Source organism: Micromys minutus (genome assembly GCF_963924665.1).
Source record: "Micromys minutus genome assembly, chromosome: 1".
Taxonomy (NCBI): domain Eukaryota; kingdom Metazoa; phylum Chordata; class Mammalia; order Rodentia; family Muridae; genus Micromys; species Micromys minutus.
In genome coordinates, this window is record NC_137969.1 from 246,526,775 (window position 1) to 246,550,680 (window position 23,906).

Here is a 23,906-nt window from a genome sequence, read left to right on the forward strand (position 1 = left end):
TCCAGTTCAGAATCTCCAAAGCTATGAATCACAGATAAGGCCACTCTCATTGATTCTTAGGCACCTCCCCTATACTAGGTCTCTGTCATGTCTCAGAGATACCCCCCCCCCAATTTCTCACCCCCATAAGTTGCAGATTTCCATTGATTTTCATGGCCATTTGGCTGTTTCTCCTGTTCTTGCCCACACCTGATTCTGACACCCCCACACACTCACCTCTCCATTCCATCTCCCACCCAGTTTCCTCCCTCCATATCTGCTACGACTATTTTATTCTCTCTTTAAGTGAGATTTAAGCATCCACACTTGGAGTTTCCTCCTTGTTTAGCTTCTTTGGGTCTATGGACTGTATCATTGGTACCGTGTAGTCTATGGGTACGATCCCCTAATAAGTGAGTACATACCATTCATGTTCTTTTCAGACTGGGTTACATCACTAGGAATGATATTATCAAGTTTCGTTCATTTACCTGCAAAATTCATGATGTTTTACTTTTTAACAGCTGACTAGTATTCCATTATATAGATGTACCATATTTCCTTTTCCATTCTGCAGTTGAGAGACATCTAGGTTGTTTCCAGTTTCTGGTTATTATAAATAAATGTGCTATGAACATAGTTGAGCAAGTATCTTTGTAGAATGGTGGAGCATCTTCTGAGTATATGCCCAGGAGTGGTATAGCTGGGTCTTGAGGTAGAACTATTCCCAGTTTTCTGAGAAACCGCCTGTAATGCTGCTTCCCAAAGTGATTATACAAGTTTGCACTCCCACCAGCAATGGTGGAGTGGTTTTTTTTCTCCACATTCTTGTCAGCATGTATTATATTTTGTAGGATGATGTCATTACACAGCTAGGCAGGTCCAGCCTATCATTGAATGAGAAGGAAGAGTAGGCAGAGAAAAGGGTTAGGGAAGGGAGAGGAGGAGGAGAAGTGAGAGAATCAAAATAGAGATGACAGAGAAGAATTTAGATCAAGGTAAACCAGATCAATTTTATCTTGTCTTAGTGGACAGTTTGTATCTTTATTAATTGGCAGTTAATATATTGTTTGGATGTATTATGGATTGAGAATTCAACATATAAATCTTAATGATTTATTGATTATTGGGTTATGATTTTACTGGGTGGTAGGGAATGTAAACAAGTTCCCGGCTGGCAGGGAGAGAGTTGGGAGAGGGCAGCTCACAGTCTGCCTGGGTCTGAGAGTACTTTGGGGCAGCATGGAGCCACTGAGATGAAGATAACTCACTGTGTCATGTGTCTCTAATGGTGTTAGCACTAGCACAGGATAAAAGGTTACATTATTTTTTATTTACTACAAAGGTGGCACCCAAAGTGGGACAAGAATCCACTAGAAAGTTAAGATTATCAGTCTAAGACTTAGAAAGAAAGTTTTATTTTCTAGTAAGAGGGGGCCAGCCATGTTGAGTTGCCTGATGTCTCAAGCATGAGAACCTTAAACAAAAGCAGCACAGAGATAGCCTCTTTTGGCAAGCTCTAAGTTCCCTGCTGTGAAAAAAGCAGGCTACCCTGAACACCGAGAGTTACAGATCAGGTGCTACATGATTCTTTAACAAACTTTGTTTAGAAAATATATTAAAAAGTTTGCTTATTTGTTTCAAAGATTGAATAAAGATTTAATGCTCAAGTCTTATAGGATCACCTAATGTGGGCCCCATGAAAATTTTGGGTTTAAATTCTAGTTAGAAAAGTTACCTGCTCCTTAAGGACAGCTATTAATGGAAATGTGATTAAGTTTGTTTTTATAGTTAGAAGAAGAGGGTTCAGAGTTTACCCAAATCATGTGGGGATTTTCACCCGCAGTTTGGAACTAAAATAGGGAAAACTAGTCACTGACTCCAAGTAGAGAGTGGTGATATTTACAAGTTAATAAGGTTATTAAAAATAGAAGTCTGTAGCACCAGACAGAGCTCATAACAGGCATGTTATGGAAGTTATTAGTAAGTGGAAGTCTGTAGTACCAGGAAGAGTGGATAACAGATGTATATTATAGAAGTTATTGGTGAGTGAAAGTCTGAAACTCCAGATAAAGAGCTTGACAAATTGATGTATTTTGGGCTAAAGTCCTGGTTTGATAAGTTGCTTACTTCTTATTGATATTGAAGTTGATAGAAGGTATTTAATTTGTTTTATAAATTATCCCACTAATTGCCATATGGCTCAATGATGCAAGCTAGTGAGGGTTTGTGGTTATTTTAAAATTACCACAACAAGAGACTCACATTCTCTTAATGTGAGCCCCATAGGAATTTTGAGTTGATTTCCTGACATGACAGATTATTGGAGGCCTAAGTATAGGATCATGCAGTGTTTTAGTTTATTCATTTGTTTTATATTGTTTTAAATTTCAAAATAGATGTGATGTTGAGTTTTGTGGTTATATTATTTCTCTGAGAGAGAATACAAGATACAAACTTTTCTGGTTGCTGACTAAAGGACACATTATTTTGGGAGAACGGTTTTGTTTTTGGTTTTGTGTTTTTAAAAGGCATGATTAGGTTCTGGATGCCTTCCAGAGTTATATGGATCAGATTTGATAGAGAAAGACCACTTGAAAAAAATAGACTCAAGAGAATAAAACACAAATTGAACAAAATGTCATCCTAGCTATAGATGTCTCAATGATACTAAAGCTTTGTTTTGAAATTTATATACTACAGAATGTACAGCTTTGGTGAGTTTCACCATCAGACCTATTTGAACTCAGTCCTCAGGTTCTAGTCCAGGACAGACATCAGAGACTACAGAATCATCAGTGTAGACTTCCTTCTTGAGGCTTGACCAGCTTCCTCATCCCTCCCCAAACCCCAAGGATATTTCAATGCCCATATAGAGCTTGAAGAAGCCAATGAAGAGTTGTTGCTCCAATTCCCTGGAATTTGGAGGACTGAAGGTGATTGTTCTAAGATTGTTTTCATAAGAAATTTAGAAATGGTCATAATTCAACAGGCAGGAATTAGCAAGGCTAATTTGTACAACCATAATTTTATTTGCTAACTACGCTAATGTCCTATCTTTACATTGGTATAGAACATATTTGTTACAAAATTTTTTTAAATACAAGGCTTCAACCCAATCCTATAATTGGTATTATACACTATTTTTAGTTGATTAAATATTGCAAGTTAAGGGTCAGATGGCAAACTCATGGTTCTGAATAATTTAAGAGTGTTTTGGAGATATTTCAATTAGAAATGGCCAAGAGTAGTAGTAAATGCTTAACAGTTCAGCAATGCTTTGTGTAGTTAGATAATCTTCAAAGGCATCAGAAGTCCACAGAATATGACACTTATGAACATTTCTTTATTAAAGATCATTTGACGGGGCTGGAGAGATGGCTCAGAGGTTAAGAGCACTGACTGCTCTTCCAGAGGTCCTGAGTTTAATTCCCAGCAACCACATGATGGCTCACAACCATCTGTAATGAGATCTGTTGTCCTCTTTTGGTGTGTCTGAAGAGAGCTACAGTGTACTTGTATATAATAAATAGATAAATAAAATCTTTAAAAAAAATAAAGATCATTTGACTAGAGACCTGTCTGCTCCTGACAGCACCTCTTCTTGGATTCTAAGAAAAAATTAAGCAATATTGGAGTTGCTCTAAATGTGGCAAGACAGCCACTAGGCAAGAATTACCTCAATTCATCTACATACAAATACTGTCCAGAAAGGGACACATTATTCAGAATAGTTGACTGATAAATTTTGCTATACCAGAATTATCAGCCCCTCAAAATTCTGCATGACATAGGTCTGTCAGATGATCCTGGACCAGAAGGCTGAAGACTGATACTCCAACGTTTTGAGGAATGAGGGACTTGTCCAGGTGATTAGTGGTCTCTATAAATTGGCTAAGTTTTGGAAGTTGTGTTTTGTGCTTCTCATAATTTCAGGTAATATTAGTCATTCTCAGATTTCTAATGGAGTTGAAAATCATTTTAGTTTCATAGTCTATCCAAGCTAATATGAGAAAACATGGGTGTCTACATGATTTTCTAATGATCAGAGTTGTGCACAGCTTATATTTGATGAAACAAGTTCTTTTAATTAAACAGAAAGAGTGATGTGTAGGATGATGTCATTATGCAGCTAGATGGGCCCAGCCTATCACTGGATGAGAAGGAAGGGTAGGTGGGGAAAAGGGTGAGGGTAGGTAGTGGAAGAGGAGAAGTGAGAGAATCAAGATAGAGATGGCAAAGGGTAATTCAGATCAAGGTGAACTAGATCGATTTTTATTTTTCTAGGTGGGCAGTTTATATCTTAATTAATTGGCAGTGAATTTATTGTTTGAATGTATTGTAGATTGAGAATTTGACATATAAATCTGATCGATAAATTATTGATTATTGAGTAATGATTTTACAGGGTGATGGGGAATGGGAACAAGTTCCCGGCTGGCAAGGAGACAGCCAGGAGAGAGTGGCTGGTGGTCTGCCTAGGTCTGAGAGTACTTAGAGACAGCACGGAGCCATTGAGATAAAGATAACTCACTGTGCCATGTGGCTCTAATGGTGCTGGCACTAGTGTGGGATAAAAGGTTACATCATTTTTTTTTACTGCAACATTAGTCATTCTGATGGTTATAAGATGGAACCTCAGAGTTATTTTGATTTCTATTACTTTGATGAATAAGCACTTCCTTAAGTGTTTTTCAACCATTCTGGTTTTCCCTGTTGAGAATTTTCTGTTTTGTTTTGCACCCCATTTTTAATTGAGTTATTTGGATTGTTGGTATCTAATTCAGGACAAATGGCTAACTGTGTGACCATAGTGCTTATTACAAAGGTTTACTCAGTACCTGTGGCTCCTCTCAATTCTTCTCAGATCTCCCCATTCCCTAAAGCTCTCCAGCCCTTGGATTTCACTTCCCTTCTTTCAGTTTCTGATTCCTATATAATCCTGCTGCTGCAGCCAAGCACTCCCGCTCTCTCTTGGCCCCATCTCTTGGTCCAACTGTCCCCTCCCCTCTCTTAAGGTATGCTGAAGAGAGTTGAATCAGCAGCTCTGGCTTGGTTAAGAGAGGCTGTGCCCCTTGCAAGGAGGCTCATGCATGCCCCTTCCAGGTTTTCAGTACCAGATGAATAAAATGATTATGTGACTGCTCCAAGGTATGGCTAAGAAGAGCAATTTTATTGCATATATGAGGAAGAGGTGTCTAGAAGAGTCCAGAGCACAGAAGAAAGTAATAGAGTAATAACCATGATCAGTAGATTAAACAGGGGCTTGCGGGGAGAGAGGAAGAGAGGAGGGTTTTTTTTTTTAACATGATGCTCAGGATGCCTTGGTTCAGTCCAGTTACCAACAGTTTCCTCCTTTTATTACAAACCAGATGAGTTACTCGTTCCTGACCATCTAAGAAACTCTTGATTTTTTCTAAAACTGATGTCTCCTAGAAAAACTACAAGAATCATCCATGCAAGTATTCTAATCATAATACTGAATGGGTGTTAAAGGATACTAAAGGGGTTGAATTTTATGCAATAAATCTGGTCATCTCAGAAGGGAAATCTCTACAATGACAGAGAGAGAGAGAGAGGAGAGAGAGAGAGAGAGAGAGAGAGAGAGAGAGAGAGAGAGAGAGAGAGAGAGAGAACAATTTATACAGGCAGTTTAGAAGTGTCCCCTAAAAGGGCCCCAAAGTCAAGTAACATGTAGAGAGAATTAACAAAAGCAGTGAGCCCAGGCATAGAAGGGTGTCCATATTATAGATGTCTCAGATGATTTTATTGCCCAGGTCTGTGGCTAACAGCAACAGGCAAGTTGAATCTTTTTTCCTGGAGACATTGTAACAGGTTAATGAGAGGGTTTTAGGAAGTTATTGTTTTTCCAGACCGGGTAGGCATCTCTAGGACAAATAGGTCAAAGTCTCAGGTCATCCACCCAGGGGCACAGAGTTTTGTAGAAACTGTGAATTATACCACCCAAGGAAAAATTTTATTCTGAAGCTAAGGCGCCAGATTTTTATTGTTTACTGGGAAATGCTCACACAGTGAGATAACTTATGGATGATTAGAGGCTGGAATATTCAAGTGATGATTGAATTAATGATATTTGAAAAACTGTACATCTAATCACTTTCCAGATGAAAGGGGGACATTCCTATTGACCTGCAGGTGACAGAAAAATAGAAAGAAGGTGATGGCCAGATGTAGTTAAAGAGATAAGTGCAGGACCTCCTATGAGAGGCACCCAGAAGGTCAATGACATTGGTCTGATATTTTTAGCTCTCATGTAATGTAATCTTAAATAAATCTTAATTTGACAACCTTTTTTTAAAAAAAAATTGCTAACCTCAAGCCTTAAACTCTTTAATATTTGTATATATTATCTTTAAGTCTTATCTCTTATATTTAAATAAGTTACTCAGGACTTTATAACTTATGATCCTTTCAATTATATGTGTGTGTGTGTGTGTGTGTGTGTGTGTGTATCACCTCAATCTTTATGTAGGTCACTATTTATTAAGATAATATTTATGTATACATAGATTTTCATTAAAATATTTTTATCTCGTGTCTTTCCTATTTTAATACTGCTGCATCTTTTATCTTTATGGTATTTTAATTTTCTAATAACATGTAAAATAACTTTATTTTTATAACATTTTTTATTTTCTAATATCATGAGTCTTTTTAAGGTAGATAAATCTCCTTTTATATTTTTAATGTAAAAATTGGCTAGGAAAGAGTTTTCAGAGCAATTATTACTCCAGGCAAAGGCAGGTCAATGGAGGATTGTTGTGTCTAGGAGTTTGGGCACATTGTTGTCTGAACCTGGGTTCTAAAACCTGTATAGCTGTCGCTGTGAGTTTTGACTATGTCCCCAACACACACACACACACACACACACACATACACACACACACACACACACACACACACACACACACACACACCCCACACAGTCCCTCACCCTCCAACCCCTACATCTATGCTGTAGTGGGGAGAAATCTAGCAAAACCATGCAGGCTTTTGTCAGGGTATGGATGCTGAAGGCGAGTTCTCCACAATAGATGCTTCCTGTTGGGCACGGAGATGGGATGGACTCACTCAGCTTTAAGGGGCTGGCCACCAGGAGTTTGACCATGCTCCAGAAAATATATGGACAACACAAACTGGAATTTTTTAAAAATCTGTTTTGGAGGGGAGCACAAGAGTTGGGGAGTGGGCCTTGGGGGTTGGTTGGAAACTAAGGGTGATGGGATACATTATGTCAGACTCCCAAATAATCAATTATAGTATCATGTTAGCAAGGTGACTTTGCTATGACTTGTTTTACTCCTGAAGTTTCTTTCTCTTTCTTCAGGTGGTATCTCTGGGGATATTTTTATTTTTAATCTTCTTTGTGTATCATGGCCACATTTAATTCTTTTTCTCATATTCCGGTGTCCCTGTTTAGGCACTACTTGACTTGGACAATGAGGTCAATTTTTTTAAGTAAAATGCCCTGAGAGAAAGGATCAGGGGATGAGAAGATAACAAAAACAGAAGGTAGAGAAGACACGGTTTAGGACCAGGAAGTCTTGTTTGCACAATGTCTCACACCAAGCAAGCTTCTTAAAAAAGTACAGTCTCTTATGTATCAGGTCCAGGGAAGAGATGAGACAGAGTCAGTAGAAACTACCATACAATGGGACAAAGTCAGAGGGAAGCTAATCAAACAATGTTGCACAAGGAAAACAGGATATCTCAGGAACATCACAGACTGAGCACACAGCGACCTTGGGATTGATAAACCAGTCTCTTCAGTGGAAAAAGCCAAGGCCCAGGAACAGAAACCTTAACTCCTGCAAGGATCCAACCTCAGTCTCAGACTGGCATTGCCAAGTACAATCTTAGACAAAGAAACAGAAGTAGGTTCATTTTGTCCTTTTACCAGGGACCCTGAGAAAGCCTTGGATCAGCCCAGCTCCCAACGGGGCAGAGTTGGAGTGGGGTGGAGACAGAGTCTCTGTGATCAGTGACATTTGAGAGCTGCAGTTCACTCTGCCCTCTGTCTTCTCGTAAGCCAGAGGGACATCCACCTTGACACGCAGCCACCACGATACAGAGTGAGTACACCTGCCAGGGTAGGACTTTAAGAATGTGGGTGGGTGGAACATAGACCCTAGGCAAGATGTAGCCAAGGAATCTTATGAATGGGGAACAATGTAAAATCCTAAACTTACTTAAAACATAATGAGAAAAACTGGTGGGTTTTGTTTTGTTTTGTTTTGTTTTTTGTAACTCCGTTGCATGTAGGTCTGCAAGTCTATCTTGAGCTGATGCCTACTTTATCTGATCTTTCCAGAGCACTGAGTACCACCACTTCTCTTTGCAGCCCCATGACCTAGCTTCCTTCCTATCCTCTTGGAGGGTAAAAGGGGACATCTCTGTGGATGTCAGCCTATTCATTGTCTCTCTCACTTTGACCCACAGCTATTCCCTCTCAAGAACATTTTTCTATTCTCCCATCCAGAACTACCACCAAGATGAGGTTCTTCCCCATTCTGTGCCTGGTGCTGTTCTTCAGCCATGGGGTGGCTTTCCGCCAACACACCCGTTCCAAGGAGAAGAAGAAGACTAAAAAGTCCTCTGTGGGTGTCGTGGGGACTCCTAGAAGCAAGGACTTTGCCTTCAGCCTCTATAGGGCTTTGGCTTCTGAAGCCCCTGATCAGAATGTTTTCTTCTCCCCCATGAGTGTGTCTATGAGCTTAGGCATGCTCTCTCTGGGGACTGGCTTAAAGACTAAGACACAGATCCTGGAGGGCCTGGGCCTCAGCCTCCAGCAAGGCCAAGAGGACATGCTCCACAAGGGATTCCAACAGCTACTACAGAGGTTCAGCCAGGCTAATGATAACCTCCAGCTGAGCCTGGGCAGTGCCCTTTTCACAGACCCAGCAGTACATATCCGGGACCACTTTCTGAGTAACATGAAGAGACTGTACATGTCAGACACTTTCTCTACCAACTTTGGGAACCCTGAAAGAGCTAAGAAGCAGATCAATGACTATGTAGCCAAGCAGACCAAGGGCAAGATTGTAGACTTGATCAAAAATCTTGACAGCACCCACGTCATGGTGGTGATAAATTACATCTTCTTCAAAGGTAAGCCTTGGGTTCCAACTTGAGCTTTCTCTCTTTTCTGTTTTTATCACGAGATAGCATCCCCTCCCTGATAAAAGAACAACTCACTGAGGTGCCAGCTGGGTGGAGGGAAAGCAGCCCCATGTAAAACAACCTTCTTACTAGCCTGTCAGCAATTCAACAGTCAGGAACTGGTCCTTGTCATAGCCAACAGGACAACACAACCCTAACTGTCAAACCTACTAGAAACAGCATCCAGACCTTATTAGGATTACAAGGGCAGGGAACAGGAGGGGTCAAAAGTGACTAAAAGCAAATGTCTGTTGCCATGTCAAGACACCATGGACAAGAAAGAGTATCAAGACACAAAAAGACTACTTTATTGGGGTTGTCTTAGAGTTTTCAAGTCTATAACCATCACAGTAGGAAGCATGGTAGCAAGCAGACAAACATGGTGCTGAATCAGTAGCTGAGAGCTTACATCTGATTCACAGATACTCAGTGTGTGTGGGGGGGGTGCTGGTGTGAACTTTTGAAACCCCCAAGCCCACCCTCAATGCTATACCAATAAGTGCCAACAAGCTCATTCCTTCTAATTCTTCCTAAAACAGTTCAACCAACCAGGGACCAAGCATTGAAACAGATGAGTCTGTGGGGGCCTCATTCAAACCATCACAGCAAGAGTTTGGGAGGATAGGAGGACAGGCACATTAAAGGTTCAGGCTACCCCAGAGTTATGGGGGGATTTGTCCTCTGAGGCCAAGGGGGTCTGGGTGCTGCTGTTGCTGAGGTCTCTCTGTAGAAACACTCTGTGAATTGTTCCCACTCTTCAGCCACAGCCAATGGCCTCTCACTTTTACCCAGTTCTCTTTTCCTCATACACCTTGTTCATCTTTAGCCAAATGGCAGACGGCCTTCAGTGGCACCAACACCCGAAAGATGGATTTCCATGTGACCCCAAGGAAGACCATACAAGTGCCCATGATGAACCGTGAAGATTGGTATTTCTACATCCTGGACCAAAACATTTCCTGCACGGTTGTGGGGATCCCTTACCAAGGCAATACCATGGCTCTGTTTATTCTCCCCAACAAGGGCAAGATGAAGCGGGTAGAGGATGGCCTGGACGAGAGAACACTGAGGAACTGGCTTAAGATGCTCACAAAGAGGTACTCTCTAGGTCATTCGGGGGCCTCATTTTTCTACCGTGTCAGGGAAGACAGGCTCCAGGGCCTCATAGTACTGGTGGGAAGGGCTCCTCAGGCGGCGAGATAGCTCCAAACCTAAAGGCTTCCCACGAAGTCTCCAGACCAGCACCTGCCCCAGCTTGAGAGATAAAACCCAAAAAGCTGGGGTTCTAAAGTGACACCGGAAGCCTAAGTCTAAGTACAAAGCAGGGGACACTCCAGAGATGAAGGTTCCAGAAAGTCTGTGAGGCCACCGAGAGTGGGTGCTGAGGACTTGTGAGCAAGATCATGGTGTCTAAGAAAGGCTCTCCTTATTCTCTCCAGACAGTTAGATCTTTACCTCCCTAAGTTCTCCATTGAGGGTACCTATAAACTGGAAAAAATCCTCCCCAAGCTGGGCATCCAGGACCTCTTCACCAGCCATGCTGACTTGACTGGCATTACTGACCACACCAATATCAAGTTGTCTGAGGTGAGTCTAGAAGCTCCTGAGCACCTGATTTCAGAAATGACCATCCCATCCCATCCACCCCATCTCACCCTATGCCATCACACAGCACGGCATCCCACTGCACCCTACCCTATCTCTCCCCTTCTATCCCATTCCATCCTATCCTATCCCATTTCCAAGAGTGTCCCATTATATTTTACCCCAGCCATCTCATAGTCTTCATTCCTTACTACCCCACCCCATCCAGTCCTATCCTGTCCTAATTATCCATCTTGTCCTAGCTCCTCCCATCCCCTTTGATCCTATTCTATCCCAGCTCATTCCATTCCATCCCAGCATGCTTTTCCCCTCCACAGATCTTCAAAGACATTCCTTTGTGTCTTGTTCTTCTTACAAAAAGAACTCATATTTGTCACTCAGCCTTGGAGGAATCTGTGCCCATCCAAATGCTGTCTTGTGAATCTGTCCACGTGTGTGTGTGTGTGTGTGTGTGTGTGTGTGTGTGTGTGTGTGTGTACAAACCCCTGACAAAGAGCTTTGCTCTGTATTTATTGAACAACACAAAAATAATAATAACACATAGAGATGGAATAGGACATTTCACAGAAATCTTTAACAGAGTTTTATAAGGGATTAAGTCACTGATTCTAAGTGACCCAGACATCAAACTGTACTACAAATGCTCTTGTTTATAAACTCATAACCACAAGTGGATTTCATTTTAGGCTACTTTCAATGCCTGTATTTGCTGTTTTCAGCAAATGATGCACATGCATTGTTCTAGATCAGGGATGTGGAAGAGTACATAATTTAAGATTGCATGGGAAACACAAGGCAGGTAAGATCAATTATTCCATTGTTTGCTTAAAAGTAGATTAAGCAACCAGGCCAAGTACGAGGTAGGACAGCAGTCCTAAGTGACCTCTGGGTGTTAATTCTGGCTGGGAGGTTGAACAAAAGTTTCATATTCTTAGAATATAAGTAATACTTTTTTCATGAGGCAGCCCTGTTGTCTTCCTGCAGATGGTGCACAAATCCATGGTGGAGGTAGATGAGTCGGGAACCACAGCAGCTGCAGCCACAGGAGTTCTCTTCACAATGAGATCTGCTCGACCAAGCTCTCTGAAGCTAGAATTCACCAGACCCTTTCTGATGGCCATTATGGATGGCACAAATCTTTTTTTCATTGGCAAAGTGATCCATCCCTGAGGTGGGACTCCTTCTGAAACTCATGGGTTTGCACAGAGGGAGCCAGGCATATTCCACAGCCCATCCATTTCTTGGTAGCTAGTGATTTTCATAGAGTAGACTGACTAATAAGGTGTTGTACGTGGTAAGATCAATATCCTGATGGCTGCTTCCTTGATCAGAGTTGCAAGATGTGCTCTCAATCTTGTCTTTCATCATTGACACTGACCCTTGATTTCTCCAAGAGGCCACTTGATTTCTCCAAGGTCCTACCACCATATTTGTGCTGTAGTCATGCCCAGACTCCAGGCTTCTCTTGCTCATGTCAAAAGCCCAGGACTTTCTTGCTCAATCTATCACTACAAATCTCTGTAAGACACTGGTCAGCATAGATAAAGGCCACCAGGAAGCACAGTCATAAACCTGGCCTCCCACCTATCAGCACCAAGTATCAGTTCATCATGGTTAAGAAAGGATGTTGGACACAGGTTCCAAAATGGTGCTAATTGCTATGTAACATGAGAATGAAAATATTCCTCTCTGGGCCTGTGTTTCTTTGTGTATCCAATGAAAGATTAGAACAAGAAACCCATTCAGTGATCTTTGAAATTGTTACAGAGGGGTTGGCTGCTCTATGCTAGCCATGGTGGATGCAAAAACTCAGTTTAGTAACATTCTTGAGCGATCAGGGTAAACATGTCTCGCCACGTACAAAGGTATCAAATCACAAACCTGGCTGGCTGCAGTGGGGTGATAGATGTGTGTCGTAAGCAGTAGAAGATAGATCACATACTGACTTGTTGATTTCTGCCTATAATAAAGCATTTTGCAAAGACTGGGTCTCATTGTCCCTATGGAGATGGCCCTTGGGAGAGCAACACTCACTGTGTTCCAAAGTTGGTGCAAGGTACTTCTATCAAAGAACCTCATGAGAGATTCCCCCATCGTTTCTATTTGATTGGTAGGGAAGGAAGGCTTGCTGAGTGTAGTGGCTTAGCCAGTCACATAGCTTGCACATGTTAGAGCCAAGATTAATGGGGCATTGGTTATTCCTTCATCAGGTGATCAATCACCTGATGGAAAGCAACTTTAGAGATTCTTTTGGCTCATTGCCTGAGGGTATCACTCATCATGGTAAGGAAGGCATAGTGTCAGGGGAGGCTCACAGATATGGCAGCAGAAGTGTGGGACTGCTTGCTCACATCTGAGTGTATCAGGAAACAGAGGCAGGATAGAAAGCAAGGCTGGGCTATAAACCCCAAGGGGCATCCTTCAGGTATTCACTTTTGTCATCTAGGTCCCATCTCTCAAAGGTTCCCAAAACTCCCACAACAGCCCCACCAGCTAGGACCAAGTGTTCAGACACATGTAGGGAACATTTTACATCTAAAGCATAACTGGTGGGAACTATGAGCCCACAGCTACCCTCAGCTTTGGGTTCTGCTGAGGAGGCAGGAAGAAGGCGGGGCACAGGTGAGTCTGAGTGTCAGCACCCTGAATCTCTCTGCAGTCCCAGTCTAGCACTGCAGGCCTGGAGACTGCGGAGGAGCAGATGCACATCAGTCTACACTGGCATCCTCAAGAAGCCAATTCTGATGTGACTGAAGGAAGGCCCTAGGGACAGAGCAGATACACTTACTGGTGAGAGGGAGGGAAGGCAGACAAAAAGCAAAGTTCCCTTCTTCCATGTCCTCTGATCTTGGCTGCCACCAGAAGGTATGGCTTGGATTTAGGTTGGGACTTCTTGCTTCAGGCAATCTTACCAATTAAAGGTACTGTGGTCATAGCCAGCAGCTTGAGGCTCAGGAGGTTCCAGGTGCAATCCATGTGACAACCATATTATAAAATAGGTGAGCTATCTCAGAAGGTCAAAGCCTTAGCTTAAAAAGAAAGATTTGGCGCATGCACCTGAAGAAGCCAGAATAGGGCATCAGATCTCTGGGAGTTGAGGTTTCAGGAAGGTGTGAAACACTGTCTTGGCATCTTGGGTCCTTTGGAAGAACAGGAAGTGCTCTTTAGTCACCAAGGGAGCCACTGAACTTCTAAAGAAGCCTTAAGCTTTGATTGCCTCCTACAGTAGTAAGAGCTCCCATGTGCCAGTCTGTGCTGGGCACTTTTCATTTGCAATCGAATTTCTTCCTCACTCCCCAGCAAGGTTTCTCACTGTCCCTGCTTCACACTAAGAAATAGTTGGTGACAGTGAAGACTCAGACTCTAAAGCATAGCTTGTAGCAATGCAGATAGCTATGGGCAGATCTAGACATCTTGTCTGTGACTGTACCGAATAAATAGCTGTGTATAATCAGGTCTTCCCGTGGGGTCATCCCACCCCCTCATGCCTTTCTCTTGCATAATGTCTAGTCTTTCTTGGGAAATCATGTCTCTCCCTGTTTACCTAGTCTGTTTGAGGTCACAGAGAAGTCTTATCTAAGGTTCATGTGTGAGACCAAGGTCCAGTACTTCTGTGGAAGCACTCAACAAACAGACACAAGACATCCACTGTTCATGAGCCTAGGGCTTGGGGAGCCAGTGTGTGGGTTTTCTGTGGCGATCATACATCAGTGCTGTCTTAGAACTTTCTAGAAACTTTTGAACTCGGTTGTCATACAATCCTGGGATGTTGTAAATAGCATCTCAGAGAGACGGTCTGAAGGTTTTGCCAAAAAGCAACACAGAACTGGCCTTGAAGAAGAAGTGATGCTTCAGTAGAGAGCAAATTTGGAACAGATGGGGAACTTCCAGACAGGGGGACCAGCTGAAGGTGAGCATCAAACAGACAAGATGTGGAAAAGGAAGGCAGATGAGAGGCTGACTAGGACCCATGTGGGAAACATGACGAAAAACACAGGAAAAGGAATTGGAGGTCCTGGACCCCTGAGACCAAGATCCTTGGACACATGACTAGAGTTTTCCTAATGTTTCTCAAATAACACCATTGTGTGACAATGTCCCTTGACCTCTTTCTGCCCTTCATTTCCAGTCTGCACATCAGCTAAGACATCCACTTGGCCCTCTAGTGGGCGCTCACCTTTCTTCTCTAAGGTTCTATCTAGTTCTTCACCCACTGGGGAAGCGTTGTTGTGTAGGGCTTCTGTACATACAATAGTTGTTCCTCAAAGACACTTATTCTTAGCCTCCTGCACAGCCACAACACCTGCATGTGTGCCCATAGACACCTGCAAATGTGTACTCTCTTACCACATGCCTGCATATACACAAGTATAAATGAATAAAACATACAAGTAAATAAACAATAATACATCTTCCTGGCTGAAGCCCAGGGATTAAGAGATTGATGGCCAGGGCCCTACAGCTCTCCCTTGAGATTTGGATGTACACATGGTTCTTACTTAACAGAAAGAACTATGCAGTTGGCTCCTGCTACCACTCAACCACTCAGATCTAAGAAACACCACAACCCCATGACCTCGTGATGTTGTTCTTCCTCTCAGTGTCCATGATAACTCTCATAACCTTCACAGTGCTCAGTCCCAGAGAGGCTGAAATTGGTTCCTGAAATTGCTCTATTCATCTCTCCAAAATGTGGCTTGATGTGGAAATGTGCCTAGCCAGCTTTGTAGCCACTCACCCAGGACGCCATGATGTAACCAGGCAGGCCACATACCAAAACCTAAGTGAATCCGCTGTGTTTTAGCCCACACTGACATCCCAAGCTCTGCAGGTCCTTAGAACCCGCCACACATCAATGCCTCCTGGTCAGTGTTCTGATCTTGTACAGGGCCTTGTATGAACTATGAACTTGGGACAGTGGGTACATTTTAAATTGTGTCATGATTTTTGAGGTGCCTTTTGTAAGGTCTTAGATTAGAAACTGAGACTGCTTGTCCTTCGGGTTAAGAAATGTATTAGAAGAGTTATTAATGCCCTAGACAGCACGGTGAGGGCTCTGAAGAAAGTCCAGTCTCACTGGATACAGGAAGTGTCCCCTCCTTTGGGTGATCCCATGCCATGGAGTTGATGAGTAGCTCTGCAGCCAGATTGCTTGTGGTTCCCTAGACAGGAGAAAAAGGTGTCTTAGTTTCAGCCCTTTACTGAATGTGTATCCAGTATAGCAGATGTGTTGCCTGCAGCTCTGGATTTCTGGGAGCCTGGTGAGGTTCCTTTGGGGAAGAGGGGACTGCAGACTTGCAAGCAGACCATCTAGGTCAACAGCAGGAATCACAGGTTCGCCATGAGAATCAAGAGAAAAACAGTCCATAGTAGGTTAGCAACATCTGAATAACCCATAGCCCAAGCCAAACCTCTTTATTTTTGCCAAGTATATCTGTAGGGAGCAGGGATGGGCAAGAAGCAGAGATGGGATGGTCAGTAAGCACATATATTCCTCCATAAAAAGGAGTGTCAGTCACAGAAACACAGGCAAGGATGCTCAGTGTAGTGGGGGGAAGCAGCAATGTATGGGCTTAGATGAGTCAAAAGAAAGCTGGAGCCACGAGGAAGGAGCTAGGAGGCAGTCTGCTACCCAATACACAGCCAAAGGTTAAGAGTGCCTTACTCATCAGTGATTGCATCCAACCAAAGTGGAGACGATGCCTGGTCCAGTGTAGAGCTAACAGTATATTTAATCAGAGGGTTGAGGCCACATGACCTACCACCCTGAACATGCCAATGATATTGAAAGCAAAGCAGGATTGGGCCTGGTTAGTATTTGGATGGGAGAATGCTCAGGGTAGCAAAGAAGCTCTTCAATTATCTCCCAACAGAGGAGTTTCTACACTTCCCTTTCAGCTCCAATTGGAACTCCTGGCTCTACAGAAGCATCTCTATTCTAGGAGATGCTGGGGAGGGGAACACCTGCAGAGTGTGGGGCCAAACCACTTGGGGATATGGAGATCAGGGTTATTTCAGGTCACTAGGAAGCCAACAGAGAGCTTCTAGTGGCCCAGTGATCTCAAAACTCACTCTTTGGGATATTGTGGGAATAAGTGTGGAAGGATGGGGTCAGCTCAAAGATCACAGACAATGGGGCATAAGAAAATCCAGGAGACTGTGGGAAGCAGTAACAGAGAGGAGTGTGGTACTCTGCTCACAGAGAGAGTAATCCTGCCCCATATGGAGGTGAAGGCATGGGAATGGCACAGCCCAGAAGGCTAGCCTAGGATGAGGAAGCATGTGGCAGGGAACATCTCCCCTTCAGCTCAGTTTGGGACCCCAGGCTCTGCAGGGACAACTGGGCTCTGTACCATGCTGGAGATGTGAGCATACAGAGAATGAAAAGACTTGGGCTTGGGGTACAGGGGGGGATGTTGAGACAGATCCTGAGATAAATAATGAGATGGATGGTCCTGTTGAGTAAGAGATTTATTAGAAGAACAGTTACTATCATAATTAGCGTAATCAGCAGCATGGCCGAGACTCTGAGGAGAGATTATGGCAGAGTGGTGGTCCCTTCTCATAGCTTTCTCAGAAAACAGTGTGGCAAGAAGATTGGAAAGGCTCTTTTTTGTCATTGCTAGGGTAACTAAGAAGTAGTGAGTTAAAAATACTATTGGGGCTAGATACACATCTCCTGTGACCAGCCATTAATGGGGTGTTGATAGGGTAGGGGGAACAAGAATCTATAGAAATACAGTTTTAGTTCTGAAAACCAGATGATTCTCGGTTTTAGAATTGTCAGAACTGGACCTAAATGGAGGCACTTTAGAGTAGTATGGCCCAGGCTAACAGATGCTCAGGGCCAGATGGTTTGGGGATGGAGATTGGGAACCAGCAGGAGGGATGATGGGGGATTCTGTTTGTCACATACCCAGCATGAGTGATCACTACAGAAAGATGCACAGAAGGTCTGTGATTTCATGGCCAGGCTGGATATGGATCAGCAAGGACCAAAGCTGTGTTGGTAGTGAGGATAGACACCAGCCAGATGTCTGGTTCTGTCCTGGCTTGGCTCAGGACTAGCTGACATGTGGCCTTGGGAGCTTGCCACAGTAAACAATCATTAACTGTCTACTGATGGAGCCCATCTCAGAAGCTCACCTCAGGAGCCCACCTCAGGAGCCCCTCAGGAGCTCAACTCAGGAGCTCACCTCAGAAGCTTACCTCAGGAGACCCTCAGGAGCTCACCTCAGAAGCCCCTCAAGAGCTCACCTCAGGAACCCACCTCAGGAGCTCACCTCAGGAGCTCACCCCAGGAGCCCACCTCAGGAGCCCCTCAGGAGCTCACCTCAGAAGCCCCTCAGGAGCTCACCTCAGGAGCCACCTCAGGAGCTCACCTCAGGAACCCACCTCAGGAGCTCACCTCAGAAGCCCCTCAGGAGCTCACCTCAGGAGCCACCTCAGGAGCTCACCTCAGGAACCCACCTCAGGAGCCCACCTCAGGAGCTCACCTCAGGAGCTCACCTCAGGAGCCCACCTCAGGAACCCACCTCAGGAGCTCACCTCAGAAGCCCCTCAGGAGCTCACCTCAGGAACACACCTCAGGAGCCCACCTCAGGAGCTCACCTCAGGAGCTCACCTCAGGAGCCCACCTCAGGAACCCACCTCAGGAGCTCACCTCAGAAGCCCCTCAGGAGCTCACCTCAGGAGCCCACTTCAAGAGCTCATTTCAGGAGCTATACATGAGAATGCAACAGGGTCTTAGCAACCATGATAGTTATTGTGGCTTAAAAGAAAAATGGGTAGAAGGGGGTTACTACCTAGGGAGGAATCTACAGTGTGTGACTACTGTGGTTGCTGTCTTCCGACATGTCTGTCTCTTTCCTTTTCTCCTAAAAACTAATAGGGAGGCTGGTCATCTCACTCATAGGCTGATGTAAAATAAATTGCATTCAAAGCACAGCTCGAAAAAATAAAAGTGGGGTATCTCATGGTCAGGCACTCAGGAGGAGCCAGGCTGGGTGGTTCTGGCTCAGGCCACTCACGAGTCACAGTATTGGCTGAAGAGTTGACAAGTGCTGGGTATTCCATGTCCAAGTTTGCTCTCATGACCATTTTCTGCCCCCTCCCTCTTCCTTCTTTTCTTTTTTTCCTTTTATTCTCTCTGAATGCTGTGGACTGAACCCAGGGTCTTGTGCTTGCTGGCTTTACAAGCTTCCTACCACTAAGCTAAACCCCCAGCCCTCTTTTGATGGCAAATCTCTCTGAGCCCATTCAAAGGGCTAAGCTGTGCCCTCACCAACACCATAGGTCAAAACTGTTTGTGCCATTCTAAACAGAAACTGGGCCAGACACCCTGCCTGTGCTGCCAAGAAACCAGGATTAGAAATAAACCCTTCTCCTTCAAGTTGCTTCTGTCAGGTGCTTTTACCCAGCAACAAGAAAAACAATATACCCAAGACAGCCTGCCAAGAACTTCTAAGAGGAAGGTGAAAAAGGGGGAGAGAGAAAGGGAAAAGGAGAAGAGAAGGAGAGGGAGAGAGGGAAACAAGGGATATGAGAAGGAGGGGAGGAAGGACAGATAGTTGAGGCCCCGGGAAGAACTGTAGCAGCTGAGGCTGTACACACATCTAATCCCAGCACTTGAGAGACCAAGACATGGAGTCTGAAAGCATGAGGCCAGCCTGGCTACATTGGTTATTTTACTTGTTGCTGGGACCCAATGTCAGACAGGAGTTACTTGAAATTTAAAGGGTTTATATTTTGGCTCTTGGTTTCTTGTGAGGACAAGCAGGGTGACAGGGCCAGTTAAAATCTGTGGTGGCAGTTGGGGATCAGCCTATTCCATCTGAAGGACCAGGAAATGAGAGATCTCAGCTAATGCCCTGCAGTTCACAGCTTTGGCTCAAAGTTGGTCACCAGGCTCCTAAACCAGTGTCACCATCTGGAGGACAAGACGTCAAAGGCCTGAGCCTCTGGGGTCGTTTCACATTCAAATCATGACATTTTGCTATGCAGTAAGATTCGATCTCCTAAAACAAAACCGAACAAAATCCAAGCATAGAGGAAGGAAAAATAGGATCATCTTTTCAGAACTCAAGCCTGTAACACTCTTCCTGTCTGCTGCCAGTGTTCTACCCATGAGATGCCAGTGACAGCTGATGCTCTCACAGAAAAGCCACCACTGTGGTAAAGAGTCTGCTTCACTCATTGACGAAGACTCCATGATTGTGGAGAGTTGGAACATTGTATAACAGAGCGAAATCATCTTGGGCTATTACTTAATCCCTGTAAATACCCATTCATCACTGAACATGTTAAGTGAATGTGGTATTAAGTTTCATGTGTTAGGGTTCTCCTGAGGAACAAAAATTATAGAATAAATCTATAATGAGAAAGGGCATTTACTAGAATGGCTTACAAGCTGTGGTTTAGGTACTCCAAACATGGGTGGCTATGAATGGATGGGTACACTGTCACTGTCTTCAAACACAACAGAAGAGGGCATCCTATCCCATTACAGATGGTTGTGAGCCACTGCGTGGTTGCTGGGAATTAAACATAGGATCACTGGAAGAACAGTCAGTGCTCTTAACCACTGAGCCATCTCTCCAGCCCCACATGGATGTCTACCAATGAAAGGCCCAAGAATCTAGTAGTTGCACAATTCATAAGGCTGGGTGTCTTATTTGGTTTCAGAATCCCAGAATTGTGCTCTTATCCCAGTAAAGAAAGAGAGGAAACTTTTTACTTCCATGTTCTTTATATAGGCTACCAGCAGAAGCTGTGGTGTATCTTCCCATGTCAAATGATATAATTAAAATTTTAATTTAATTTAATTAAGAATCATAATCCCTCATTAGTGTAACCAGCTGCTTGGGTTTTAGTTAATTCTATATTTAGTCAAGTTGACAAGCAAGAATAGCCACTTGTCAACTTGACACACAATTGTATCTCCATACATTATGCTTAATTTCCAAATAAAAACAATCACCATGTCATATGCCTCAAGGGTATAACTAGTCCATGCACAATTTCAAATCCATTACACATTTAACCAGGTCCACACAATATAACTATCCATTATATAACCACAAGCACAGCATAAATCATAGAATAGATCTCAATGTCCCTTGAGGAACATCCTCTTAATGTCTCAAATGTAAATATGTTAAACACTGATAGTCTCTTAGTTAATATTACATTGCACTACATGTTAAAGAAATTGAAGAAGGAAAACACAAACATCTGCACAATTGCATTCTTAGCAAGAAGTGACCGAAGCACTCATGTTAATTACACTCCTCATTTCTGCAGCTGGCTGGTCAGGTGGTTGTCACTGGTATGTGTCACCACCTTCTCTACTGCCCATGCTACAGCTCCTCCACTTTCAGTAGGTCTCATCTCTCTTCCTAGAAGACAACCCATACCTTCATCATCCTTCCTGAAGTAGGCTGTTGTAGTTGCCCATTGGCTTAGGACGTGGTGGCACCAAGAGATGTTCTAATGTTTCCCCTGCACTACAGATGTAACCTTTCTTAACTCCATTGTAGAGAAGCAACCCAATGTCTCCTTGGTAATCTTGAACAATCGCCCATCCTAACATTGTTATTCCTTTCTTAACCTATTTGTTCAAGGGCATCAGAAATCCAAAGTGACCTGGGGGAAAGTATGAGCTTCAATGTACAAATATACAGAGCTCAATGGCATGTTTGTTGAATGTCCGGGCAGAAGCACTCCCTGCTCTGGAGCTGAAATTTCTAGGCCATCAGAAATTAAGGTCACAGGAACAAGAAGCAAAAAGTTTTCTGGTGGGTCTCTATGGGTAATATTGAGTGAAACTATCCATTTTTTTACACATTGATTCCAGGGCCTGTGTATCCTGGCTACGGGAAAAACTATTACAACTCACTGAATGCTGATTCAAAGTATATATTCCCCCTGAAGTATCCTGTCTCAGCCTTCCAGGCTGCTGTCACTCAATTGGCACTATAACTGTTTCTTCAAAAGGCCATTCCAATATTTTATCATGACATCTGCTTCAGGAAGGAAGGGAACGTAGTAAGACCAGACAAATTCACAGTCATGGGCCTACTATTGTACTTTAATGGCTGTGAAGTGAGTTCCTTGGAAACAATACTGTATGGAACACCATGAGTATAGATAAGACATTCTGTAAATCCATTTGCATAAGCAAAACATGTATGAAAGGCAAATCCATGACCAGAATAAGTATCTTTTCAACTGGGGACAAAGCATTGTCCTTTCATGGAGAAAAATGGTTCAATGCAGTCAGTCTTCCTCCATATTGCTGACTAGTCTCCAAAGAAAATGGTGTCATGTCTAGGTCTCAGTGTTGATCTCTTCTGCTAGCAGATCTGGTACCTATCTAGCAGCTGTAGCCAGGTCAACCTTGATGAGCCCCTGGATAACCCCCATCTCTGAGATCACAACCACTTTGTTCATAGATCCACTGGGCACTGACAGAGACAGCTGGAAAAAGAAATCAACTGTCCAAAAGACAATATCTTCTGGATTATTGAGATCCTCCTCATTGAAAATCAGTTTCTGGTGAGTGTTTATATGGGACACAACCATCTTCATATCTTTTTCCCACTTGGAGAGATCTATCCACATACTTTTCCCAGAGATGTCTCTCTCACTAATTTTTCCAAAAAAGTCTTTTCAAGACTCTGATTATCCAGATAATCTATTGGTTACAGTCCCTGCACCAGTGAACAAACCCACATAAGAGGTGATGAGAGAAGAGAAGGTGAAGATCAGGGATAGGAAGGCAAAGAAGGCTGGAAGGATGCTGATGGGGGTCATAGAGGTGATGCCTGTGTAGGGTTAGTTTAAGTAGGTGTCCATGGAGGGGCTGTGCTTTCTCTATTAAACATGAACGGAGAGGGAGTAGAGAGCTCTAGGTTGTGATCAGTCTTTGGAAGAGGTTTGGCCCTTGCCAAGACAAAGTGGAGTATGACATGAGGTACCCAGAGAGGGACAAGAATGGAGGTCAAAGAAAGAAGAACCTGAACACAGGAGATCTGACACAATTTGCTGATGCATTGGTGAAATTTGTCAAGATCACAGGGACTCTGATAGTCAAATGTGTCATTTGCTGTGTGCTGAGACTGTTTGTCAAGCTTATATTGCAGCCAAGACATATTGCAGTCAAACAAACAAAAAGTGGCAAGTTGTAATGACAGTTCTAGTTCTGAGGTGGGAAAGAGACAAGTGGAGTAAAAGAGTCCAGTGTGGAATGGGGAGATCTCAGGATTGAGCAAGTGACAGAGACAGAGCAAGCAGAAGAAAGACAACCTTGGAAAGGTGGTAGTAGAGAATTTCAGAGGAAAGAGGAAATGGGAGAGACTTGGGAAAGTATCTAGGGGAATTCCACCAGGAGATGAGCCCATTAGCATAGGAACTGAGAGACAGGGAGGGATGCTCTAGGTGCTATAGGGACAGAGTCTTAGTTGAGGGTGTTCCCAAAAAGAGAATCCTCAGAAAGATGCTAAGCATGGGGTACCCAGGAGTGCATAGAGAAGCTGCCTCATGCACCAGCAGGGCTTTAGGTCAATGGGCTCCAGGAGTCCAGAAAGACAGAGACAGCAAGCTCCAATGATCCAAGGAGAGAAATAAACACAGATGAGGCAATGACAAAATGTCACACGCAGGGGTGAAGATATGAGAGGACAGAGTAGAGGGATGCTGTAGTTATGGTTTCTCTTGCTGCCATGAAACACCATGAGCTGTAAGCAAGTTGGAGAGGAAAGGGTTTCTGTGGCTTACACAGTGTTCATCTTTGACGGGAATCGGGACAGCTGCAGTCTGTCCTTGCCAGGTCCCTGGCTTTGCCATTTCACTGTGAGGAGAAATAGAAGTACATTTTAGTATCTTTTGAAACACTCCACCTTGTGGGGCCAATATGAGAGTCAGTTTAAGATCAGTAGGGTAACCTAGTGAGGAGCTATGTCAAAAAAAAAAAAAAAAGTAAGAAGAGGGCTGTGCACATGGAAGCACACACACACACACACAGAGAGAGAGAGAGAGAGAGAGAGAGAGAGAGAGAGAGAGAGAGAGAGAGAGAGAGAGACTATACATCTGCTCAAGAATGGTAAGGCATGGTTTATGTGCCAGGCTTTAAGTTTAAATTC

The 23,906-nt window shown here is 43.6% G+C and overlaps 1 protein-coding gene across 1 annotated transcript; it reads left to right on the top strand.

The window, feature by feature from the left end:
- Positions 1 to 8,492: 8,492 nt before the first annotated feature.
- On the top strand, positions 8,493 to 11,934 carry SERPINA5 (serpin family A member 5; the record flags this gene model as incomplete). Its single annotated transcript, XM_080913222.1, has 4 exons — positions 8,493 to 9,108; positions 9,986 to 10,256; positions 10,599 to 10,746; positions 11,749 to 11,934. 4 exons carry the CDS (start codon positions 8,493 to 8,495, stop codon positions 11,932 to 11,934), a joined length of 1,221 nt encoding a protein of 406 aa, XP_080769348.1.
- Positions 11,935 to 23,906: the final 11,972 nt, after the last annotated feature.